Raw genomic sequence first — 25327 nt, 5'->3', positions numbered from 1 at the left:
ACTTAATTAGAAGACAGGGGGACACTAAATGTCCCACTGTCCTTTACTGCCAACATCGCTGCTCGACCCACTCAATTCTTCAAAACATCAAGATGATTAAAGTTCTGCTCCAGGCTCTTTTCATCTCACGCCATAAGAGCTCTGACACACATTCAGAGGCAGCAGCCAGACTGGCTTTCTACCTAGCTAAGTTCTCTCACACTGCTCTGCTCCTCCTAACTTGTTAGCAGTGGTTGCCTGAATCCGCTTCAGGAAACGACACACTCCAGCACGTGCAATTCACTTTGCAATCTCTAACTGTGAGCAGGTTTTCAAATGCACCTCGGCCAATAAAATCTATTAAGATAAGATGGACCTTTTTTAATCCCTGTGGGGAAATTCAGCAGTTTAACAGCAACAGGGTAAGAATGAAAAACAGGACAGCACAGATTCACACAGATTAATACAATTAAAAATCAAAGTGATAACAATGATAAAATGACTATAAAATAAGAAATGATGTCAAATAAACATATATACATATTGGGTCATAAATACATATTGGATATATTTAAATGTGTGTGTGTAAAAACATCAAGAAGTAAAATAAAAAAAACGTTGGCTTGAATTTAGCTAGTTTCATATCTTCATGGTTGATCACACTAAAATTGTCGTTTTGAATAAAAAAAGGCAGCTCAAAGTAATCTAATGATCATGAAATGTGTGAAAAAAATGTGAGACCAGATCTTCTGATAATTTTTATTTAAATAAAAAGGCCTTTTATTTACAGTAATAATTAAAGCAGTGTGGTACCTCAGTTGTTAAATGAACACTGATAATGTAGCTTCACATTTTATCCACCGGTGTGATTCCCAGGATCCTCATCCCGCCGGCCAGGACTGAGCCCGCTCCACTGAACAGTCGCAACCTCGCCTGTTGACATTTAGAACATAAGATGACTCTTAATTACTTGTTAAAAAAGACCCCGTCGGCGGGTCTTTTTTTTTTTTTTTACGACACTGTGTCTCAGGGCTTCTTAATATTTACAAAACTATGAATGTGTGAAACCCTCCTAACGGGAAGAAACTCAAAATTTGAAAAAAGTATTGATAATCCATAATTCAATTTTTATGCAAAAATCGGAGAATTAATTTTAGCTGCTAATGGTAGCCACCAGAGGTTAGCGCAGCTTCCGGTTTTTCTACACGTCACTCTCACTCCTTATTTGTTAACGTGTGTGGCCCTGTCTCAGGTCGAATATTTTCATTTCCTCGCTCCTCGGTCTCACCGGAAGTTGATTTGTCTGCGCCATCTTGAGTACCGTCCCATGGCTCTTATTTCTGCCGGAGGATCGAGGAGCGATAATCGAGGAACCACCAGTCCATCCTCCGATTAAATCCTCAGATACTCGCTCCGCCCCCTTACTGTGTATCGCTCACTGATTGGACGATGCAGTGCATGCACTGATCTGATGCTTCTTGACATGAGAGCAGTTTCCCAGCGGAGTGAAGAAAATACATGAAACTCACGGGACTCACTCCTCAGTTTATACCGTGTTTTGTTTCAATTCATGTATCATTTAGTTACAAATATGTGATATATCTGAACAACAAAGTGGTCAAAAATGATTGTATTCATTTGTTGGAAACATTTTCATGATCGCTTTTTTCGTTTTAAATGTTCATTTATTGTCATTTCCATTCAGTCCGTCATTAAGTGCTATTAAAATGTTAATGTGCTACATATCCACACAAACACACAAAGTGTGCAATCCAATGAATGTTAATCTAACTGGGTTTTGATAGATAATATATCTCTTTTTCTTCTCTCAATTATTTTATTTATATTGTGCACTCTAATCAATATTAATCAAACTATTGTTCATACATTTTAAGAATGGCGTTTATCTTTTTTGAGAATGAGTTCTTATTTTATTTTATTTTTATTTATTTATTTTTATTCAACAGATGATACAAATGTTTGTGTCAGTAAATGTGTGCTAACAGAGGCGGGGGTGTTTGTGAAAATAACGGGGACAGAGCTGCTGTCAGACGATCAGCTGTGCAGCGTCATCACAAACGGACGTCGCTTCACGTGACGCTCCGGAGGAAAGGACGTCCCATTGCTCTTAAAACTCATTTCCCTGCTTCTCGTGGTTTCCTTGCGTCCCTCCATGCTTCCCTGGTGGGAGGGACTAGACGCAGGGAAACGACGCAAGTGAGGGACGCAAGGATTTCATTTAACCGACCTGATACGGGGCCTGTGTGTGTGTGTGTGTGTGTGTGTGTGTGTGTGTATGTGGAACTTCCCCTCGATTCTATTGGCTCTAACGGTTAAAAAGAGGTGTCAATCATCAAAATCGAGTTTATTCTAAACTGAGGGCGTGCCAACTGCCATCTATTGTAGGTAGTAATACACTGTGTATAACGTTACATACAACCCTAAAGCTACCACTGTCTCAGATAATGAAAAACTACAAAATAAGTTACCATAGCTATGCGGATGACACCCAAATGTACGTAACAATTTCACCAGGAGACTATGCTCCAATTCAAACACTGAGTAAGTGCATTGAACAAATCAATGACTGGATGTGTCAGAACTTTCTCCAATTAAACAAAGATAAAACTGAGGTAATGGTTTTTGGAGCGAAGGCAGAACGTATACAAGTTAGCGCTGAGCTTCAGTGTGCAATGTTCAAAACAACAGATAAAGCCAGAAATCTAGGTGTAGTCATGGACTCTGACCTGAGTTTCAACAGTCACATTAAAACAGTTACTAAATCAGCCTACTATCACCTAAAGAATATATCTAGGATTAAAAGACTAATGTCACAGCAGGATTTGGAAAACCTTGTCCATGCTTTTATCTTCAGTAGACTCGACTACTGCAATGGTATCTTCACAGGTCTCACTAAAAAATCTATTAGGAAGCTGCAGCTGATTCAGAACGCCGCTGCTCGAGTCCTCACTAACACTAAGAAAGTGGATCACATCACTCCTGTTCTGAAGTCTTTACACTGGCTTCCTGTGTGTCAAAGAATAGATTTCAAAATACTGCTGCTGGTTTATAAAGCACTGAATGGTTTAGGCCCAAAATACATTTCTGACCTCCTGCTAAATTATGAACCATCCAGATCTCTCAGGTCTTCAGGGACTGGTCAGCTTTCTGTCCCCAGAGTCAGAACTAAACATGGAGAAGCAGCGTTCAGTTATTATGCTCCAAATATCTGGAACAAACTCCCAGAAACCTGCAGGTCCGCTGCAACTCTGACTACTTTTAAATCCAGGCTGAAGACTTTTCTTTTTGTCGCTGCTTTTAATTGAACTATTCATATCTTAAACTGCACTGTAACTTTTATCCATGTACTTTTTCTTTTAATGTTTATTTTATTATCTTTTCTTTTTAATGACTGATTTTAAATGCCATTTTCTTAATGTCTTTCATTTTTGTAAAGCACTTTGAATTGCCTTGTGTTGAAAAGTGCTATATAAATAAACTTGCCTTGCCTAAAGAATCTGAGCTGTCCCTATGAGGAAGTATTTACTCATTGTACAATGTTCCATGACGGTGCATTTGAAAAGGACACATAGGTATGTACTTTTAGCGACTTCCTATTTACCTGTGCAACTTCCAGACTGCTCCCTTTTACCGGCAGCTCTCTGTGTGCCGAGGCAACCAGGTGGCTGGAAGACATTGAAGAGGAAGACTTTTATTGCACTTGTGCACTTAATGACCATACGAACAGTAAAGTGCCAGTTTAACTTAAACCTCCTGTCTCACCACAGCTTCAATAAAAAGTTGACGAGGTGTTTGGGCTGCAGATCCTGGGATGATTGGTACAAAACCTCATCGTAGCTGCAAATAAAATGTTATATGCTTAAGTACAAAACATTTAGCACAACACTGACAGACGGCGTGATTTTCTTTACTTGTTGTTTGACAATAACCAGAAGTAATCGGGCATGTTTTTAGGAAAGTTATTTGCTCACCGCAGGAGGTGCTGCAGGACGATGATGCTCGTTGGCTCGAGTAGGAGCGATGGATCAAATATAAATCCACAGACACCTTCATTCCTGCGTATTAAACTGCAGGAAGAACACAACAATTATAAAAAGGTGTAAATAAAAACACTTTAGAAGACAGCTCTTGTTTATTCTATGTGTTTTGTGTCAATTACTATACATATATAGATGTACATGAATAGAAATGTTGTTTGTTTTTTTCTACCGTTAAGACAGAATAAATCCCAAGAGCGACTCTAAATGACAAATGGATTAAAGGCGGGGTAGGCAGAATATTTTGGGCATAAACTCCATAATAACCTTTCCGGCTATTGCCATTCATGTGATCTGAAAAAACCTGTATAAATTGTATAAGTCTTTTCTGGTTAAATTAAAAACTTTAAGTGCCAATATGCATAAGTTTCAAGTGAAAAATAAATACGTCTATGTATAAACTGTATGTTAGTCATAATCAGGATTTCTGAGAAATATATTATTTTAGGTGTGTGTGTATAAAATCAGACCTGCAGAGTCGAGCGTGTGTGTACTGGAGGAAGACGCCCGTGTCTCCCTGAGCCTGCAGCATCCGGTCCCAGTCAAACTTATAGTCCGAGTGCAGAGGACCTTTGAAGTCCTGAAACAAAGTCGAAAGGGAATCAATAATCTTAAAGGTCACCTATCATGCTATTTTTAGGCAATAGCATAGGTCTCAGATATATACAAATATATAAAAAACATGTCTATGAAGTGTTTTGCTCAAAATACCAAACAGATCACCCATTCTAGCCATGCCTCATATCCCTCTATTTCACTTCCTGTTCAAAAGTGCTGATTTTGGGTATAAAGCTTTAAAAAAAAAAAAAAATGGATACAAAAAAAAAGGAGGGGGCTGAGCTCATGCAGGAGATGCGACCGGCAGATACTGCGGTGATGAAACGCCATATCATGGATTATCAAGGATTCTTTCTGAAACAGTATGGAGCTCAAAGGCTTTCTCTCTTGCCGGTTATACCACAAGGTGAGTTCCTTTTTATTTCCTGCTTCTTCACACACATGCTCTCCAGTACAGGTTAGCTCTGAGTGTTAGCGATGCTAATTAGACCCTCCGGAAAAACGCGGGCAAAAATCCTTGATTATGCGATCAAACATGCGGGGTTTTATGTGATCTTATGCGGTGAAATTGCGGGAAGTTGTGAAATATGGGGAAAGTTGCGAAATATGCTAAATATGCAGAAAAAATAAATATTGGGATGTCATATTTATTTATTCTCTCTCACACACAACCTGCCACTAACGTTAAACCCCTTTACTATACAATTAAACACATTCAATGTTTATTTATTGTAAAAGCAATTGGGCTATTTTAATCTCTCTCTCTCTCTCTCTCTCTCTCTCTCTCTCTCTCACGCACACACACACTTCTCCGCCTCATTCTGTTTTCATTTAATTTCATGTTCGTTATCTGACCAGCTTCAATCTTGTAGGCTTCTCACCTCGTTTCTTGTAGCCCTCGAAAGGTGAATGTGAGTTGTTTGGCTTTCTTGTCCGCAGCAGCAGAAAGCGTTCGAATGTTTGAATGAATCAAAGTGGGTCGTCACCGTCGATGTTCTCTTATGCTCCAACACAGTTGCACGGGGTGCAGAATAGTTTCCCCCCACTTTCGTGCATGACATCGGGGTACTGCTTTGCCCGGTCTTTAGCAGAAATGTTCGTTGGTAAATGAGATGGATTTGATTTTTTCATCTTGGTGTTTTCTCTCTCGTGTGAGCTCCACACGTTCACTCTACGGTGTTGTTTACCTTCTGTGATGCGCGAGCTGATGACGTCCCGTCATCATCATCATCATCATCATCACTTCACGTCAAGACGAGTTAACCTTTTTTTTCTCAACTTTGTGTGGAAAAATGCGGGGATTATGCGGCCTTTTGAAAAATATGCGGCCTTTTGAAAAATATGCGCCATTTTGCTGATTATGCGGTAAATTCTGCGATCGCAGAATCGCGTTTTTCTGGAGGGTCTAGCTAATGTAAACATGCACCAACCATATTACGTCCAAAACAGTCGGGCATTGTTTCTGATAGGGCCGTGGGTGTAAAGCCAGCCTACATTTCCGATATTACGTCATATCGGACGCAAATCTGGATCAGCTCCGTTGTATTTTAGAGATTTGGGTACGGAGGAAAAGAGAGAGGGTTTTATTTTCTAATGCTGCGTGAGTTCCCCGACACACCGGGGACACATCTTGATGTATAAAAGACATCACAAAGTGCATTTTCCATGATAGGTTCCCTTTAAATATATTGAGCAGAAAAGCCAGATCTTTTACTAAAGTTCAAACTAACAATTTACCTGGACTATTAGTGCACTGATTCCCACTTTCTCTGCTGTGTCCTCAGGGTCGTCCATTTCTTTTGTCGCTGTGGGAAGTAAGACAGAGGTTAATCAGTTCTCTTAGTATTTGCCATTTGAAAATATTGATGCAATGTTGCGATTGTGCTAATGTTGTTGAAAACAGCTTGTTTTGCATTGACACACACTTCCTTTACAGCAATCATTTACTAATGTCCATTTAAAATCCCTTCTAATGTACCATTACTAGAATGACTGATAAATGAGTACGCCCCCTTTTGATTCGTTTTACTCGAATCAAAAGGGGGGTGCGTATGTCTAGAACTTGTTTGCCCATGAGGGAACCTTTAATGACCTTTAAGTCGTAAATAAAAAGGTGTTCATGAGTTGAAGTTTAAATGACTCCTGCTCCATCTATAAATCAAATGTTACAAACATAATAACGGATGTTTGGGGACATGCAAATGTACTTTTGGCACACAGAGGCATGCAATAAAGAACCGATGATTTAAAGTATGACTGTGTTTACTCTTTGACTGGCTCATGTTGTGCAGCATCCTGTTGCGAGCCTCGTTCAGAACGTCCTCCAGAAACACCACCTCCCCGCTGCGGGTGCTCATGCCCCGCACCAGGCCGAAGGGCACATGCTCACACCTGCAAACACACATTCATTTATTAAGAAAATCAGTATAACACTTAGAAAAAATACTCAGTTATAAGTGTGAGTGCTAGTCACAGTTTTAGCTTGGTAAGAATGGATACGTATTTTTCGAAACAGCAGTCATTTTGCAGAACGGCCCTTTTTAATGTTATAACATATTAATGGATATTATTGTTTAGCTTTACTGATGCATTAACATGTAAGCAGCACTTCAATGTTGAAGTCGGTGGAGGTAAAGCTTATTTTAACACCTGTGTTTATCAAATGATTTAAAAACTGTTTTTTATTTTAAAGTTACTAAACTGTCAGATGAACACAAAAGGAGTAAAAAAGGAGCATAACATGTCTATAAAACATACCTTAAAAAGTACATACAAATCTAAATAAAATGTTACTTAAGTGAATGAGTAAATGTATTCAGCAAAGCATGTAAACTGACACAGACAACACAGCCATCTTTGAGAGCTGTTTCTGATTAGAAACAGCGGTCTGTGGGTGGGGTGATGATTTTGTGAAGTATTGCTCAATCCATGTTTTTACATTTGGTTACAATTATAAAGACAGAGAAAATACTGTTCTCAGAAACAGAATATGTATTCCAGAGTAGAACACTTACTTGATTATATTCCCATTTTAAACATGTGTATTGTGAAAAGTAAGTAAACTACTATTTTATCTCCTAAGACCTGTATCCAACTACAAATCAATTAAACCTCCACTATGTCATGTATGTTGTTTTTCTTGCTACCTGTCAGCCCAAGAATGTCCCAAAGCACGCAGAACGTGGAACAACTGGTTGAAGTGATTGGCTTGACCTTTATCCGTCTAAAAAAAAGAACAAATATGCTTTCAATTCAGCAAAATGATCAATATGTAGCAATAAGAAGCATGTGAAGAGAGTTCAAGTAAAGAAAATAGACATTCAAGAGTTGTAAAAGTTGCATAAACATTTGATAAATTATAAGAAACTTACAGGATTTGACGTCACAAAATAATAATAATAATAATATAATTCCTTACATTTATTATAGCGCTTTTCCAGATGCTCAAAGCGCTTTACAAATACACATTACACACATCTAACGGTCATGTACTGTGGACAATACCCACAGAAGTAAATTTGGGTGAAGTGTCTTGCCCAAGGACACAACGGCGGACTGGGACTACAAATCAGCCCGAGACTCTCGACCGGCCTACTTCGGTACCGCCGGCCCACTTCGGTACCGCAAGTAATTACCGCTAGTAAATTGTCAACGGGGGGGGGGCTGCTAGTGACTTCTCCGACCGGCCTACCTCGATGCCGCAAGAAGTGAAAAAAAAAGTGGCACTTCAGTGGGAAAGTCCAGTATTTAATATGCCAATGTTTCTTTATTTTACATTTGTCTATAATTTTTTATTTCTTGCTCCTGTGTCTGTTAGTCAAACATCGTTTTCACAATCGTATTTGTCCCATTCAAATAAATGAATGAATAAATAAATAAATAAATAAAGGAATCAGTCAATAAATATAGGTAGAAATAAAAGTCTCAATTAGCAAATAAATGAAGTGGTTAATTTTAAGATTAATAAAAAGGCACATTAATAGGAAAAATGTATGAACAAGAAAATGTATTTATTAGAAAATATACCTATGTTCCTCATTATTTACCAAGCTATTATTTTCTGTTGACATTTTATTAAGCTTTTTATTTATTTTCTTTTTATTAATTACTTCATTTGTTAAAATAAATAACACTTTTTATGTTATTTTTCACAAATGAGCCTGCACTTTGTGTTTTTTATTGTTGGATTTTAATTGTATTTATGTATCTACTTTTGATTGAGTCGTGTAATTGTTTATGAATTAATGGCTGCTTTATTCTTAAAAAGACAGCAGTGTTAAAAATAGAAAGCTTGAAAACCCTTTCCTTACCACATAAATCATCTCATCAAAATTGTACTTTTCTTTTCTGTCGATCGCTGCAGCAAGATCCCTGAAATGCAGAATATTAACCGTTACTGTACGGCCACTTTCACTCAAACATCATTTCCTATGCATTATCATCTGATTACATAGCTATGATCCGTTATGTCAAGTACAGTGGTTATAAAATGTAAAAGAATTGCAGTTGTAATTGACTGTATCTCCTCGCACTGACCTGGTGATGTACAGCGTTGTACCGTCAGCGCGCTGCACCGCACAGACGCTGCTCATGTCTCCATCTGTGGACGTATCCACTACACCGGCTCCTGTCCTGAAAATACGATACGATAATACTTTATTGGTCAGATCAAGTCTGAAATGTGACTTGCATCACGGCAGCTCCATGTGTAACATCAACATAGACAAATATCAAGACACAATACATTGAACATAACGGCACAATCACTGAGGGAAAACATGCTCAAAGAGCCTTCAGCGTGCATTTGATCTGGATTCAGCTCTGTGTTCACTGTGAGGGTTGACTGGTGCACAAAGGAGTGCTTCAGTCTGACCGTATTGAATCGCGGGACCCTGTATCTCCGATTAGATGGTAGCAGTTCATATTCGCTGTTCAGAACATGGTTTGGGTCCGCGATGATGTTGTTGGATACAGCACGTCCATGTTAGCTCATGTTTTTAAAACACCAATGTCTACTGCAATGAAGTGTGTTAAAAAGTATACAAAAGAAAACACAGCTTCCAGGGTAAATAAAATGACTAAAAAGTCTTCACCGTGTGCAAATAGTATTCAATATGTGGTATTTTAAGTTGTTATAGTGTAGAGAGGCGAGTGTTTGTCAAAAGGAAGTGTAGTTCGCAGACTATTTTTTACTATAATTTTAATATTTCTCCATATCCTACTTTTTTTTTACACAATATATTACCAATAATGTGTCTGTACCTACTCTAATGCTGCACGTTTCATACTGGTTATATTGTTTATGTATAATAACTATATCTACCACTCACTGTTTATTATTGACAATACAGTCTAAAGATGTGTACAGGACAATATCACATCAATGTGTCAGTGCTCTCTGGTGGGTGGACAAACTATGGAATGAAAATATTATTCCTGGACAACAACACATACAGGGACATATCTAAAGATAAAATCAAATCAACTTCCAACACATAAGATGGTATGTAACAAAGTAACCGAAAACCAAAAAGGTTCGGAAACAAATATCTCATATTACCTGCTCCTTAATGAAAATAGATTAATAATAAATAAACAGATGCTCAGCCAAGAGAGTACTACAGGAATGAATCCTAAAATGTAGTAATGAGTCAGCATTTTAACACTTTTGTTCGACTTATTTAAAACTCTCTGACTCTGGGGCAGAAACACTTGTACACGCCTTCATCACATCCCATCTGGACTACTGCAACGGAGTCCTGTCCGGGGTTCCCAGCAAAACCCTGGACAGGCTCCAATACGTCCAGAACTCTGCCGCCAGGCTTCTCCCCCGCACCAAGCCATGGCACCACATCACCCCCACCCTCATCCACCTCCACTGGCTGCCGGTCAAGTCCCGGATTCAGTACAAAACACTCCTCCTCACGTACAAGTCCTTTCATACCCTCGCCCCCCAGTACTTATCGGACCTCCTCCATCCCTACACCCCTTCTCGGAGTCTGCGGTCCTCAGACACGGGCCTGCTCTCCATCCCCCGCTCTCGCCTACGAACGGTTGGTGCCAGGGCGTTCAGTGTTGTGGCCCCCACCCTCTGGAATGCATTTCCTGCCGAGATCCGTCATGCTGCCTCCCTGGACATCTTCAAATCATCATTAAAAACACACCTGTTCACCCTGGCCCTCGGGCCCTAGCCCTTTCTTGGTCCCACGGCTTCCTTTATTTTTTGTTTGCCCATTGATTGTCTGTTTGTTTTGTTTGTCCACCATGTACAGCGACATTGGGTCCCTTGAAAGGCGCTATATAAATATAATTTATTATTATTATTTTAGAGTCGATAGGTTTTTTTGAATGGGATTAGCTAAAATGCCTGAAATAAGGTCGTGATAAACACAAATTAAGGAGATTTTATACGATCTATGATATAAAATAAGTCAGTAAATACCTTACACGTGAATCTTTGAGCTTTCAACATTTTACAAAAAGAGGAAACTCATCTACTCAGTGGTGGTGATGTTAAAGTCCTCTTTTAGCCACACAGTGAATCAACCATCTGGGAGCAGGAAGCTGAACCACTGGCCTCATAACACATGTTTTTGCTTGTTTACATGTTTACATACTCAGAGGTTTTCAACAGGCCTCGGCTCTGCAGCTGCTGCACCACCTCCTGGGCTCCATGTTGGTGAAAGGACTCCCCGGAGTAAATATCAAAGTGGACGTTTAAACGCTGAAAAGATTTGAAAATAAACCTTACATTTGACATTAAAACAATGGATTAGAGCCAACTCAAAAGGGACATAATTGGTATTGGTATTATTCCAGCTGGTCTCACTTTGTAAACACGTTGATACTCGTCCACTGTGATCTCTCTGAACTGTTGCCATAACGACACAGCTTCGCTCTCATGCTGCTCCAGCTGTCTGAAGAAGTCTCTGGCCGCCTGCATCATGTCCTCATTGTGCGCTGCTTCCTTGTTTACTTGAACATAAACCTGCATGACAATAACAAAAACAAAAGCCTTGGTGATATTGAAGAAAACTTTGTTTTTAAAAGCAGCAACAGAAACCCCCCCCCCCCCAGTGTTTTTAAGTGGTATTATTGTTTGTGCCGCTGCAGGATTTCTTTCCATTTTCCATGAAGCTAGCATTTGCAGTTGTTTCCAAAATGCATATTCACCTCAAACAAATGCTGTAGGGGATTCTGTTTCAATTTTTCCTGGCAGCCAAATTTTCCAAACCCAGCTCCTAGCAAACCTGAAATAACATATATAAAGTTTACACAAAGAGAAGCATTTAGGACTTTATTCACCATTCAATATGTTGCGCACTATTTACTCACCAAACTGCATACCCCAGTCTCCGAGGTAGTTCATTCTGATAACATTGTTTCCAAGTGACTGCTTTAGGTTGGCAATGAAGTTACCTGGAGACGGAAATTATAATTATTTATATATATTTATGTGTAAATAAGTTCAAGACAAAACTCACCAATAATTGTAGATCTTAAGTGTCCAGCGTGAAACTTCTTGGCAATATTTGGAGAGCTGCAAAATGAAATACACATTGATTCTGTCTGTTGACAATCTGAGAGGGGAATACATGCATGTGGGGGTGATGTTATTTGTCAAGCATACCTATACTCAACTAATGTTGTTCCTTTCTTAAGAGTCTTGAAGAGTTCACTATTTAATCCAAATGTGTGATCATCCTCCTCCTTTCCAAATGGCTCCAACATTTTCTATAAACAGAAGTAGTAGAACAGATTAGAAATCGCAGTACAAGCAAACAAGACTTTGGTTTTTTACCGAAGAGGAAAATGAAACTGACAAACCTCGACAAGAAGCTTCCGATTCACTTTGAAGTGTATCACTCCATTTCCAGCAGAAATATCTTCCACCACACTGTCCTGCTTTAACTGAGACATACAACATTGATTTTAATGCAGATATATGAGATCATGTGTTTCTTATTGTTAAGGAAACAGAAATGTGCAATTCACTTTTTGATTGAAGTCAACACATTTAACACAATAACAAAACAAATACACAAACAATAATAAAACCCATTAACAACAAGCTATTTATTCTATGTGATAAATCAAGTATTTTGTATTAAATGGTGAAAAAACAGTCTACTTGTGAGCCTGCAACATCACAACTTGTATCTTTAACCAGACTTTCTCCACATGTGATCTTACCCGGTTGGCTAATTCCTCTGATTGCTGCTGGGTGTCACCACTGGATGGTAAAACCCCACTGCTCCGTAATGTGTTGATTGACAGTTTGAAGTCAGGACTCTGTCTGAGGAGAACAAGTTCAAGGAGCCTTAACAAAACAAACACATAAAGAGAGGACACACAGAGGTAATCTTAAACAAACTCAACTGTTTCCTAAAAACTGGAACTGCTGACAGAGCTGGTATGAAGACATCCTCAGACTGCGCCAGCGCACGACCCAGCTACACAGCAAAAACAGACGTATAAGATATCAATTAGATAAACAGACAGTCCTGCCTCTTGTATTTACATCCTCCAGGGTCAAGGCATGTTGCTAAGTTAGCATAGTGTGTCATCTATCAAGTCTTACAGCTTCGTTACCTTTGCTGCTATCTTTCTTCTGAAAAAACAAGCCATGTTTCGCAAACGATCTAACACGCTTCAATGCAAATAAAGTAGTTGCTAAATTAGCAACAATTACATTATGTTTAATCAATTCACATTGGTATAGCTACTGTACTTCCTCCTTAGCCACACCGCTTTCCTGCCAGCTCGTCCAATCACAAGCTTCGTTTGCTTACTACGTCACCGACTAGAATGGGTTCGTTCGATTATTTTCTCCGTTCCTCCCGACGGTGGGTAACGTCCGGTCACTTCATGACAAATGAAATATAATAAATACATATACAATTAATAAATAACATTTATACAAAAGCAACCCAAAGTGCTTCAGATAATAATTATAAACCCAAGAAATAAAAATATATTTAGACAACTATGTAAACAAATATGGAAAGGGATTCATTTTTAATTTAATTTTTGCTCATTTGAATAATCATTTGGTTTTCATCTGCTGGCCATTTACACATAAAATGCAAGCTTTTATAAAATGTTAGCATAGTGCCTGCTTTCTTATACTAGTGGACGTTTAAAACCATGATTATATGAACAATGTGTATCTTTATTAGTATGTCCTGATGGCTTGATACAAGACTGTCCATCATGAATTATTAGTTTATACCATAGCCTGTAAAGGTTGATACCCTGGTTCAAGTGTCACATAATGCTGACTTGATTTTCTTTTTAAAAAGTTATTACTGCCAGCTCCAGTATGAATGCAGGGGCCTGGCACTAAATAGTGAACTGAAGCTTAAAAATACCCAGCAATACTTACATTTCTCTACATAATATTCCCAATGATAATAGTTGATTAAGGATGTTGCTCAGTGGGTTAGTAGTACGCTGGTCTTTGGATCAAGGAGGCACTGCAGTCAGCATGTCGTTGTGTCCTTGGGCAAGACACTTCACCCTAAATAATGATGTAATTTGTTGTATGAAACACTTGAGACATTTAAGACAGACTCCTCACTTTCATTGACCTGTGGTGGTAGCATGTAAAAACAATAACCTTATCGTAGGGCTGTGCAATTCATCTTATTTTAATCGCAATTACGATTTTGGCCTGCCACAATAACGAAAACAATCGAAAAAAAACAATTATTTTGCTTTGCTAGGTTGTGACAGGGCACTGCAGCATATTTGATCTAATTTATTTTTTATTTATATATGTTTAGTAGCTTGTGGAAGTCCGCTCAAATATTTGTTGATTGGTATTTATTATTTTAGTATTGGTTTTTCCGTTGAATTATACGTTCAGGGCAGCGCCATAAAGATAGAATGATCTATTATATGGCTCTGGTTCAGGGTAATCAACAGTTAAAAAGATACTGTTCAAATTATTATTTGTATTTGTTTTAAAGTTCAATGAACGGATATTTTCAAAGTCAATGAATAATCGTATTTAATAATTGTGATATCAATTATTGACCAAAATAATCGTGATTTTTGCCATAATCGAGCAGCCCTACCTTATCGTAACAAATTATGTGACAAAACACAACACAAATACTTGTGTAAACACTTTATTTGTCTGCTCTTCTTGAATCAAAGCCCCTTTATACATACAGCAAATAAAATCAAGACATTTTGGTACAATGAAAATAGGTCAAGCAAAAAAAAAGAGAATACAGTGTATACAAATGTAAAAGCAGGAAGTGCCTGTTCAGATTAAATGCTGAAAAAAGCCAAGATGCCAGGAGTCCAGTCTGAAGGCAGCCTTCGCTCGTCCACTTGTCAATGTTGAATCCCTTTTTTCAAAAATGTACATCGAGATGTTAGTCATAAAATCCTCTGTGAAATAACTAAATTAAACAAAAACGTAATAAAATCAAAAGGCAAAGTGTGTTTGGCAGTCAGCCTTTTACAAAGGCATCAGAACAAAGCCAAATAAATATTGACACGGCGGTTAAGAGGCAACAGGTAGAGTCACAGAGAGAGAGTCCTTAAACAAGTCGGCAGCAGGAAGCCCTCCTAACTCTGGCAGACCCAGCCAACGCCACAAACTGAGTTTATGGCACAGTTAGGAGAAAAGTCCAACTAGACCCGGAGAATTTTGCAGCAAATTGGATTCCTTAACGTCGAGGCCCACACTCAGGAAACGTCTGCAGAGGAAGAAGACGACACTTCAATACAAACACATTTTGAATCGCTTCCTCAACACCTAGCACACGTGTCTGTCTCTAGAACACACACCACAGACGCAAGGTATTTGTTTGGGTTAAGACCTAGTATGATTATATTGTCCTCCATTGTATTCCCCTGCTTTACTGTGTTCTCCTCACATTACGTCTCGGAGCAGTCAGAGATAAAAAAGGGGTATAGGGTTCTCTACAAGCAAGACCTTCTGGATTTATTTGAATGTATTTATCTTTATTTGAATCGGGCCTGTTTAGCTACACATTGGACGAGCAGCCGTCTACTGTGCACAATGTACACACACCAGAAGTGACTCATGTCTTACACAACAGGACCAAACTTTGCTTTCAGGGATCGGTAAGAAAAACAAAATACAAATACCATAACAAATAAAACAATAAATATACTCACAGCTGGCCGGCTGCTCTCCGAACCTTCGCATCAGTTGGTCGTGCGTGAACTTGACAAACGTGTCATATTGCTCTGTTGGAAGAACACATTCATTAGACAATGTATGAATGACTCACTCCACATTGTTCCACATATCTTTTTTCACTCTTTCATACCGGCAAGCTTTGTCGTCAGAATCTCGTCGTACTCCTCGCGGATTTTGTCCTCTCGCTCTTTCAGCAGTCTTTCACAAATCATCCCAACCTGCCGGAGGGAAAATAAAGGCTGCTCTTTCCTGACGGGAGACGAGGCACCGGAGGACGTACCTGTTAGGAGAGTTGAGATCACACGTTAATGCAAAACAGATGAGATTACACACAGACTTACAACCTGGCCAGGCTCATATTACAATACTTAGAACATTGATATCATCCGGCTGCCAAGCAGGCATGGCAACACAGTTATGCATAACCTGATGTAAGCTCCTGCTCGAGCCTCAGCTTTCTGAGAGTGGGTTTAATACAAAATAAAAAAAACATTATAAAAGAAAGTGAAAGGATAAAGGGACTTTCCATCAATACCATTCCTCTACTCAGGGAGTGGCTAACGATGTGGGATTACCCATTGTTGATGGCCAATTCAAAAGTAAATAGAGAGGCGAAGTCCCTCCCTTTCCGGGGGACCTCCATGGGACCTTATTTTGGAAAAATCATGTATTGAAGTCAATGGAGAGAGAAAGATTATCTTTTGATCCCGTTTGAATTGTGCAACGTTATGTTTGTCAATTTAAAAGATAATTTTGTAAGTCAAAAAAATAAAAATGTGTCGTAAAACGGTGAAGTAACACATTGTTTTATGTGAAGCGCTCAATGAACTACAACTCTGGTCTTGCATACGTCACCAACACCAAGATGGCCGTCACATTGGCACATTTCACCTTTCTTTCAGAATGAAGTGAAAAGTATTAAAAGAGGTGAAAATCACAAGTCTGGGCATGTTGAGAGCTGTACACACACACGGGGAGTTAGTCAGTTCCGTAAGAGCCGGCATGCGGACCGGCTTTACAAGGTTTCGGTGAGTAACACGAGTGTAATGTACGCGACTCTGGGATTTGTAGTCTTTCTAGTTGTGTATTTTTCATAGTCTTATATTTCAACAGTTTTAAGACAAACTATGACTTTTTTGACATGGAAATTATTTTTTACGATTGACAAACATCATATGTGTAATTCATGGCACAATTCAAACGAGATCGAAAGATACGTTTTCTCTCTCCATTGACTTCAATACATCATTTTTCAGAAATCAGGTCCCATGGGGCGGAAGTAGATGGGCGGGACTTCGCCACTCTATTAAAAAAGGCCATTCTTTCTGAGTATCAGGATGGTAACTGCGTGCTGTTGTCAGCTAATAATATTCAGGTGGACATCCTAAGCAGGACATTAACTAACTAGATCCCAATAAGTGTATGTTTGAGTTTATCAGTAAAGGAATGGTTTATCACAGTTGTTCTAGGTTTAAATGCATCTGTGAAGACTTCTGAATATCCTCACTAACAAGGATGGTAGCTACCTGGCAGGGCTGATCCACTCTGGTTCTGCAGATCCAGAGGACAGCAGCTGCTTTCCTGCTGGAAGGTGCTGTCCAGGTGTCGTCGTTTCTGCAGCCGCTTGTACTCCTGTTTGATGTTGTGTAGGATTTGCTCTGAAACAGACATTTGCTCCATTACAAGGGACATCTTCATACAGAGGTGCTGCAGAGATCAACGATCATGTGATGTATCCAGGTAGATCAAGACAAACAATTGAAGAGATAGCTACTTTCTGTAAGCATAGAATACTGCATCCATAAAATGTGTAAGCACTACAAAACATTGTTTCCTTTTTTATTTACTGAAGTGGAAAATCTATAACATATGTCAAGTGATGCATCAGTGTGAGGCTCTTCAGAAAATGGAGCACACAATGAAACTAATATAATCGAAGACAAACTCAAATGTCTATCTTCTAATAATTTCGAGGCATCAATTATGTTCAGAAGACAGCTTTAATAATTGACACAACAGTCAAACCATTGCTTCCTGCTCTTCCCACACTTCACTTCCTCAAACCATTGTTAACTATTAGTACAATGAAAGTATTCATTTATAATTACTGCCGAATTTACAATTAAGCAATAAAGATTCACATGAAATCGTCTATATGTGAGTCTTCCATCGCAAAGGGATAAACAAGAACAACACTCCTTTAACTTGACAAATTACCTGTGGGGTTTGGCTTTAACAAAACGAGACACCGGTACACAGCTAATAGGGAAAGCTAACCGTGTCCAGTTTACACTTAAGAATAGTTTTCCCATAATGTACTTGGGATTACACTGAATTCTGAAAATGTGGATTGAAATTCCTACCTGTGGTGAGTCTTGACGACACTTCCCCGAAAGGCGAGGGCTCCATACGCAAATACTTCTGTGGTGAAGAGACTGGAGACATGATCGGGGTGCACCTCCTCCTTTTTGGGGAAGCCTGGTTCATCAGTGGATCAAAGTCCATACTCCTCTTCAGGGTAGCCCCGCAAGCCATCACGCAAAACGGTGTCTTAAAAAAGTATTAATAGAAAGCTGTAATCCCTGGTTATCTGCCAAAGTCCCTGATTTGGGCCCCGGTCTGTGGTGACAATGCTAACTAACGTTAGCTAAATCAAACGGCAGCGGCGATTCCGGGCGGCAGACAAATACGCCTTATTTTCGCTATTGTTGTCTTCTGCTGATAAATCTCATTTAGATTATGTTGAAAAATATGTCTTGAGATAATCCGGGCAAAATAATTTGAGGTTAATTTGCTATAAAATCAGATGATTGCAGATTTTGCTGCACTACATCCGAGGAGTACTCTCAACGGCTCAGACTAGTTTCCCTTTAATTCCGTTCCATATGATCGGCTATGAGCATGCGTGAAAACGGTTGCACGCTGGTACTTGTAGTTTTTGTTCCCTACAGCACCCCCTGTTTTTATATACTTGAAGACTACATTTCCCGAAGACTATGAAAATGTTCCTTTTTTTTCAAATGTGTTTGTTTTCTTACAAACCACTACATTACGAGGACGTTTCAATTTCACTTAAAACGTTTGATAGAACAATATTCAGTATTATTTTTGAATGCAAATTATTAATTACAAAATGATTTATATAAAAAATACAAAACATTATTTTTAGATAGGAATCCATAATACTAAATGAGCATTCCCTTTTATTTACAAGGAAGTGAGGAAACAATTACACCAATCTCATATCAATAGATAAAGGTCATTTTAAACCCAGGGCCACTACATAGAATAATCAATCCAATATGTAGGTACTACTTTGATTCTGTATTTTATACAGATGCCTCTCGCATCCTCCATTTTTGGGGTGGTTGAGAAGGCGGTGATGAAGGAAGAAACATTTCTTAAACGTTTATGTGTGTTTTGTATTTTTCTTCTGAATCCAAAATATGCTGTGTTAATAATATGGATGAATCAAAGTAGTTACCTACAAAGTAGTTACCTACACCTTTTCTTTAAATTATCATTTTAAGATCTATGATATAGTAGACCTAACTTGAGGTAGTAAAAATGAACAATAAGAGTTGTTGTGTAACGTCATGGTGTAATTATTTGTGGTACTATATATGCAATTGGCTATATAAAAATAACTCGAGCATCTTGCACCCAAAAAAAGATTATTTTCATTATAAATAATCTTCAAATTGTTTTCTGTTAAAATGTCAGGAAAAGTTCTCATTGCAGAGGTAAAGTAGACACATCTCATAGTTTTTTATAAAAGTGTTTTGAAGATAAATAAACACAATCCTGATCTGTGTGAACAGATGTTGCAATTTCCCTGTTCCTCTGAGACAGGAGATGAAAAAAGTAGAGCAGATGTTGGTGTCAGAGGATGCTGTGGTAGACATACTCTTGCCATTTGTCACTTTTAGGGTTACAAGAAGTAAGCCATAGTAAAACGAAAACAAAATCAAAATGTAGAAATGCCATTTTTCCTCTAACAGGCTGCCACTATGGACATTTTATAATCTTCCTCAAGAGGGCGCTAAAACATCACTAATGGCTTCAGGCTGCTGTCCGCTGAGGGCTTGGTATCTCTTTCAGTATCTGTTCCTCATACATCAGTGATGGATGGCAGAATTCAAGGAATATTTCACCCACCAAATGATTATTTGTATAATATAATTCCTCCACACTGTGTGCCTGTGTGTTGGATTCTTGAATAAAACCACCAGTCAGACTCAGGGACAGTTTCATCCCACAGGCCATAAGACTATTAAACACCTGAACTTTTGAAACAACATCCATAACATTCATCTGGCTGCAATTTAGAAATTATTTATCTAATATATCATATTCCAATCACTTGTATATAGACTCTTATTGCACTATTTCACTATTTTTCTTTTTGTATTTACTTGCACTATTTCTTCTGTTTTTCTGTTTTATTGTGTTGCACTGTTGGTGGAGCCTGGGACCTAAGATTTTCATCGTCATAACTACACTGTAGCTATGTTCATATGACCAATAAAAGCCTTGAACCTTGAATCTAAACTAAAGCATTATTTTTCTGCTATGCCTACATGGTAAAAAAAGAGTCCACAAACTGATACAATTATTGGAGTAAATGGGTGCTGGGTTTACTTCAAGTAACTTAACAACAAGACTATTTAGTTAGTAAGACTATATCAGTTTCATATGGGCCTCCATGAGAATGAGTATGCGTGTGTTTTAAGTGTGTTTTAACTGGGAAGGTTATTTACTTCAATTTATCAAAAATATTCACATTTTTTTTAAATAGGAGGTATAACTTTGTGAGTAATAGATGTATATATGTATACATGTTTTTTTGGGGGGGGGCTTTTGTAGTATTCCTTTAATCCAAATGTATGCAAACTTCGGTTTCCCACCATGAAATAATCCATCAAATAACTGAAGACGAAATGACAACCAGCTGCAACTTTATTCAAAAGTTTGAAAACAGCAATACTAAAAACACTTGACTGATTGTGTTTTTTAAGTCATAGATTCCTCATTATGCCACCACTGTTACAGAAGCCACTTGACAGTTGACAATTTGATTTTCAATACTCATAATACAAGAGGCAGCAAAGAATATTGATAAACAGTCTGGATAACTTTACACCAAGATAAATGTCTACAGAACAATTGTGCTGTGAGATTTCTAGATTAAAAGTACTACATCACCTATAAGGAAAGTCACATCTTAGATTCTTTTGTAAGGTCAGTTGCCGAATCTTCACACAACGCATACATACAGTTTCCATCCAAGTTACCAGCTAATGAAACAACCCCTGTTTCTTTGTTTAGATACGTAAAATTAACAGCAGACATATTTTTATTTAGAGTTACGCCAGAAGTACTTCACTAGGCCTGTGCATGGGTTGCTTTTATTTTCCGAAATGATGTCCCTCTGCAACAGTGGTACTAAAAACAACTCACTGCAATGATCAAAAGGCTTGGGGTTGGAAATATATCACCAAGTCACAAGGTATTACACACATACATGGCTGAATTCAGTAAAATGTTACATTTGATGAAAGCAGATATAGTCTGAAACCACTTCAGTTTGTTGCAGTTGTGTCCAGCACACTGCATCGGTTTTGATGTATTCAAGCTTCTTGGTGTTTTGCTGGCTGTACAGCTGAATGAGGCGATTTGAACACTTTGCAAGAAAACACTGTACAGTTGTTAAGTTTACAATTGAACAAAGACACGTTACTCTAACAGCTAGCGGATAAAGAAATGGACAACAGGGACCATCGTCACTCTGCCACAGAAATGTCATTTCAGATTTGACACGCTCAAAATCTGTGAATCCGTTTACCTCCATCTCATTGGAGTTGTTTAGTTGATGATGGTTTTTTTATATATCTTGAGCATGAATCACCCATCAAATCTCAAAATCTCCTTCACACATTTTCCCACTCACTGAGTGTCGTCAGAACAAATACAAAAGTGACATGTTAAATGACAATTTTTGAAATAAACAATCATTTGAAACTTTTTTTCCATCACTCCTTCATAGAAATGCCTAATGTACATGAAGCCTGATTATAAAGTCAAGTTGCCAAAGATGTGTTGTATTTATGGCGCAAGACGCATTTTAAAGTCTAAATGACACAATAAAACATCTCGAATTAAAAACGTCAGTAGCCCCTTATCCCATAAATGAAGATAATATTGTTTTCAAAACCTGAATTCACAGTACAAAAATATAATATGCCTTCACTAACTGGATATCATGAGGTCTATGGTAGATAGCAGACTCATGATAGTCGTTGATAATCCTTTCAACTTGCAATACTTTTTGGCACTTTGGCACACTATGTACTTACAAACCAACATAAAATAATGCAACCACTAAAGCCAATGTGTATGTAAGTCAATACTTTCAGGAGAGGATTTCTTTTTATTTTCAATTTTCTGCTTTATTCTGGTGGATGGCATTGTTTTGGGGAGGATGACATTTACACATTTTCCCCAGTGAAGGGCCATCAGACAGCCTCTGCAGAAGTTTCAGTTGACACAGACATTGTTACTTTGGCTATTTTCACAGTGGTCTTCACACAGCTCTCTGCAGCCCTGTTGGCAGAAATGTTGGTATGTCTGTTCTGGCAGTCTGACTCGAGGCTATTATCCAGCTGCTGGCCCGTGCCCCTGCAGGCCTGGCAGGAGGTGATGAAGGCGTGCCGCATATCCTTGCTCCTCAAGGCGTAGATGACCGGGTTGACAGTGGAGTTGAACAGGCAAAGCATGCTGCAGAATGCAAATACTGTCTTAATGTCATCGTCCATCTTCCAGAAGAGGTCATAGACCATGATGGCGAGCAGTGGGCCCCAGCAGATGACCAGCACCACCAGGATGAGCACCAGGGTCTTGGCGAGACGAATGTCCATGCGCGTCTGCTCCGGGCGAGCGGACTGCACTTTAGTCCCATCTGCTGAGTAAACAACAAGGCTCTTCTGGGAGGTGCGGCTCAGCATGCGCACGGCGTGGTGGTGCGCCTTCCATAGGATGTACATGTAGGCGTAGATGATGAAAAGAACCAGCACACTGGTAACACCGATCCAGAACAACAGGTAGTTCTCATCAATCAGAGGAAATATGTCTGAGCAAACAGAGTTGAGACTTTTACAGTTCCAGCCCAGCAGAGGTAGCACTGCGATGACGATAGAGATGGTCCACATCACACAGAAGGCAATGACAGCCTTGGTCCGTGTCACGATGCGCCTGTAGGCGAGAGGCCGGTGGATGGAGATGTAGCGATCAATAGCAGTGAGGAAAAGACTCCCCACAGACGCAGTGAAAGACGCTATGACTCCACCCAGTTTGAAGAGAAAAACATTGGGGCTGTCCTTCCTGTGGAAGACATGGAAGTCCAGAAAGCTGTAGACAAATATAACACTTCCCAGAAGGTCAGCCACAGCCAGACTGCCAATGAAGTGGTAGGACGGCCGGCAGCGGAGGGTGCGGGACTGAAAGATGACGCAGAGCACCACCAGGTTCTCCAGCACTGTGACGGTACCCAGAGTCAGAGACATCACTGCCACAGCCAGCTGCTGGCTGGGGGTCAGGATCATGAAACACTCCATGTCCATAAAGTTATCCCCACATTGTAAAGTGTTAGTCTCATCTCCCAACATGCTCCGGTTGCCAAACAAGTCCGTGGCATTGGTGGGGAAGAAGGGGATGCCCTTGAGGATGAGCTCCTCGTCCGCAGGTACTTTGCCTGGGAAGGAGTCGCTGCGGAAAGCAGATAAAGGCTTCTGCAGAGCGAAACCTGCCTTGAAGTCTACATCATTGAGGGGGTTGTCATAGTTAGCGTCGTTGGAGCCCAGATACTGTAAACCAGATGTAATAGTCCGGAAGGTGGTGTCCGCCACACCATCCAGCACAGACTTCATGGCTGTGTCTGAGGGTAATACTGCAGGCTAAGACGCCTGGACAACCTATGAAATTGATGAAAAACATTTAAGAGATGTTTAGAAAATCTAAAAAAGAATCCTATATGCACATGCACACATGCAAATGTGCAGCAGTGCAACTTAAAATGAAAATTACTTTCGGATGAGATAACCTTCAAAATCTGAGAATATTTCTGAACACAAATATTGAAATAATTTGGAATATTTCATAGTTTTGTACAATTGTAGGTTTTTTAATACATTTAAATAATTCCTGAACAGGTCAGGAACCACATCTGGTCTCTCAGAGAATGGTGTACTCATAAATACTGTATCCTGCACCCTGTACGCATCAACTACATAAAAAGATTCACCACTGACTGCTGCCCTTTCAATATCAGGAGTGATAGAAAAACTAAAAGTGAGAGTAAAAACGCATATTTTTGACGAGGTGCAGAATCAGACACAACAATGCAATTCCTCTTTACTTGGACTGACTGGATCACATTTTTTTTTAAAGCTGAACAAATGTAAAACAATATGAAGCATATGGGCAGTCCACTTAATGTAAGAGTAAAGAGATACAATGGGATAATTACAATTACATTATCTAAATATATGCAGAATTTGGAAAGCTATTTCAATATTAGTTTTTTTTTAAAGTTTCACGATCCATGCACAAATGTAGATATCGTACATTTGGTGCAAAAAAGCTAAATTGCATTTGGATACAACAACGAAAAAACATATTTTCATTCTGGGACCACCAACCTAAAGCATTTAAAGTAGGAAAATAACGAAGAAACCAGTATAATGAAATATTTAAAAGAGAAAAGGTGCTTCTTTACCTTACATAATTTGTCCAAGTGCGCAGAATCGCCCTTTATCACCGCGCGTTAATCCAAGTCAGAAGCGCACCATCCATCCAACAATGATCTTACGTAAAAGGTGATAAAAACACCGTGCATGTGTTAGAATAAACCCACCATCATCCTCATTATTACTAGTTTATTTCTGAAACATTAGTTTGTCGGCTGTCTGAAGAAGTGTCGCTCCTGGTTGTGGACACAGGTTGCTGCTGCTGCTGCTGCTGCTCCTCTCCGCGTCTCTCCGCGTCTCTCCGTCTGTTTCTCTGAGTCTTCACACTTATGAAGCGTCGCTCCTACAAGCCCTGTCACGTGTTTCCATATAGCTTTATCTGCCCAACCCATGAAGCTGTCAAGTGCGGTGCATAGAAACAAGGGAGAGGACAGTGGCAGTGGAGGATTTAAAAAAAGGATCTGATTATTAATTCCCAAAGCTCCTCCTAGCAGAAGATGGGATGGAAAAAAACAACACAAAGCACACACGAAAACCTAGATTATGAATATATTTGAATAACTGTTTTATCTTGTTTCATGAGGTAATTGTGAACACAGTATTTCACTTTGAAGGAACAACATGCTGCATTTCACTTATAAAATATGCACATGAAGATAACTGTTTGGCTTTCAATTCCCTTTTCACACATTCAAAGGCAGATGGAGGTTGCACACCTCATTGCTATGCAGTGCATGTCTGTTTATTGTGTGCATAATTAACCATATTTCAGAATCTCATAGAATAAAAAACAGACTTTACCATTT

The 25327-nt window shown here is 39.0% G+C and overlaps 3 protein-coding genes across 7 annotated transcripts; all 3 read right to left on the bottom strand.

The window, feature by feature from the left end:
• Positions 1–724: 724 nt before the first annotated feature.
• On the bottom strand, positions 725–13370 carry rars2 (arginyl-tRNA synthetase 2, mitochondrial). 4 transcript variants are annotated; one of them, XM_034220113.1, is made up of 20 exons: positions 13188–13370; positions 12975–13048; positions 12789–12891; positions 12423–12506; positions 12226–12329; positions 12080–12135; positions 11931–12014; positions 11769–11845; positions 11425–11583; positions 11213–11319; positions 9132–9227; positions 8906–8966; positions 7742–7818; positions 6862–6986; positions 6333–6400; positions 4508–4617; positions 3972–4067; positions 3763–3837; positions 3602–3665; positions 725–912 (listed from the first exon to the last, which is right to left on the bottom strand). In XM_034220113.1, the coding sequence occupies exons 1-20, from the start codon at positions 13221–13223 to the stop codon at positions 826–828; spliced, it is 1743 nt and encodes a 580-aa protein (XP_034076004.1). In that variant the 5' UTR covers positions 13224–13370; the 3' UTR covers positions 725–825. The 4 variants fall into 4 exon arrangements, with proteins under 4 accessions (XP_034076004.1, XP_034076012.1, XP_034076028.1 ...); XM_034220121.1 differs by having other exon boundaries at positions 12789–12887; positions 13188–13352; XM_034220137.1 differs by having other exon boundaries at positions 12237–12329; positions 12789–12887; positions 13188–13352.
• Positions 13371–14712: 1342 nt separating this feature from the next.
• On the bottom strand, positions 14713–18653 carry akirin2 (akirin 2). Its single transcript, XM_034221053.1, has 5 exons — positions 18141–18653; positions 17304–17435; positions 15908–16057; positions 15753–15824; positions 14713–15307 (listed from the first exon to the last, which is right to left on the bottom strand). The coding sequence occupies exons 1-5, from the start codon at positions 18310–18312 to the stop codon at positions 15297–15299; spliced, it is 537 nt and encodes a 178-aa protein (XP_034076944.1). The 5' UTR covers positions 18313–18653; the 3' UTR covers positions 14713–15296.
• Positions 18654–20718: 2065 nt separating this feature from the next.
• cnr1 (cannabinoid receptor 1) lies at positions 20719–24962 on the bottom strand. 2 transcript variants are annotated; one of them, XM_034220044.1, is made up of 2 exons: positions 24551–24962; positions 20719–23747 (listed from the first exon to the last, which is right to left on the bottom strand). In XM_034220044.1, exon 2 carries the CDS (start codon positions 23700–23702, stop codon positions 22293–22295), a length of 1410 nt encoding a protein of 469 aa, XP_034075935.1. In that variant the 5' UTR covers positions 23703–23747; positions 24551–24962; the 3' UTR covers positions 20719–22292. The 2 variants fall into 2 exon arrangements, with proteins under 2 accessions (XP_034075935.1, XP_034075946.1); XM_034220055.1 differs by having other exon boundaries at positions 24556–24962.
• Between the last annotated feature and the right edge of the window lie 365 nt (positions 24963–25327).

This window comes from Gymnodraco acuticeps, unplaced genomic scaffold, assembly GCF_902827175.1.
Source record: "Gymnodraco acuticeps unplaced genomic scaffold, fGymAcu1.1, whole genome shotgun sequence".
Lineage (NCBI taxonomy): Eukaryota > Metazoa > Chordata > Actinopteri > Perciformes > Bathydraconidae > Gymnodraco > Gymnodraco acuticeps.
The sequence above is the reverse complement of the archived record's forward strand: the minus strand, read 5'-3'. Positions and strand labels throughout refer to the sequence as shown.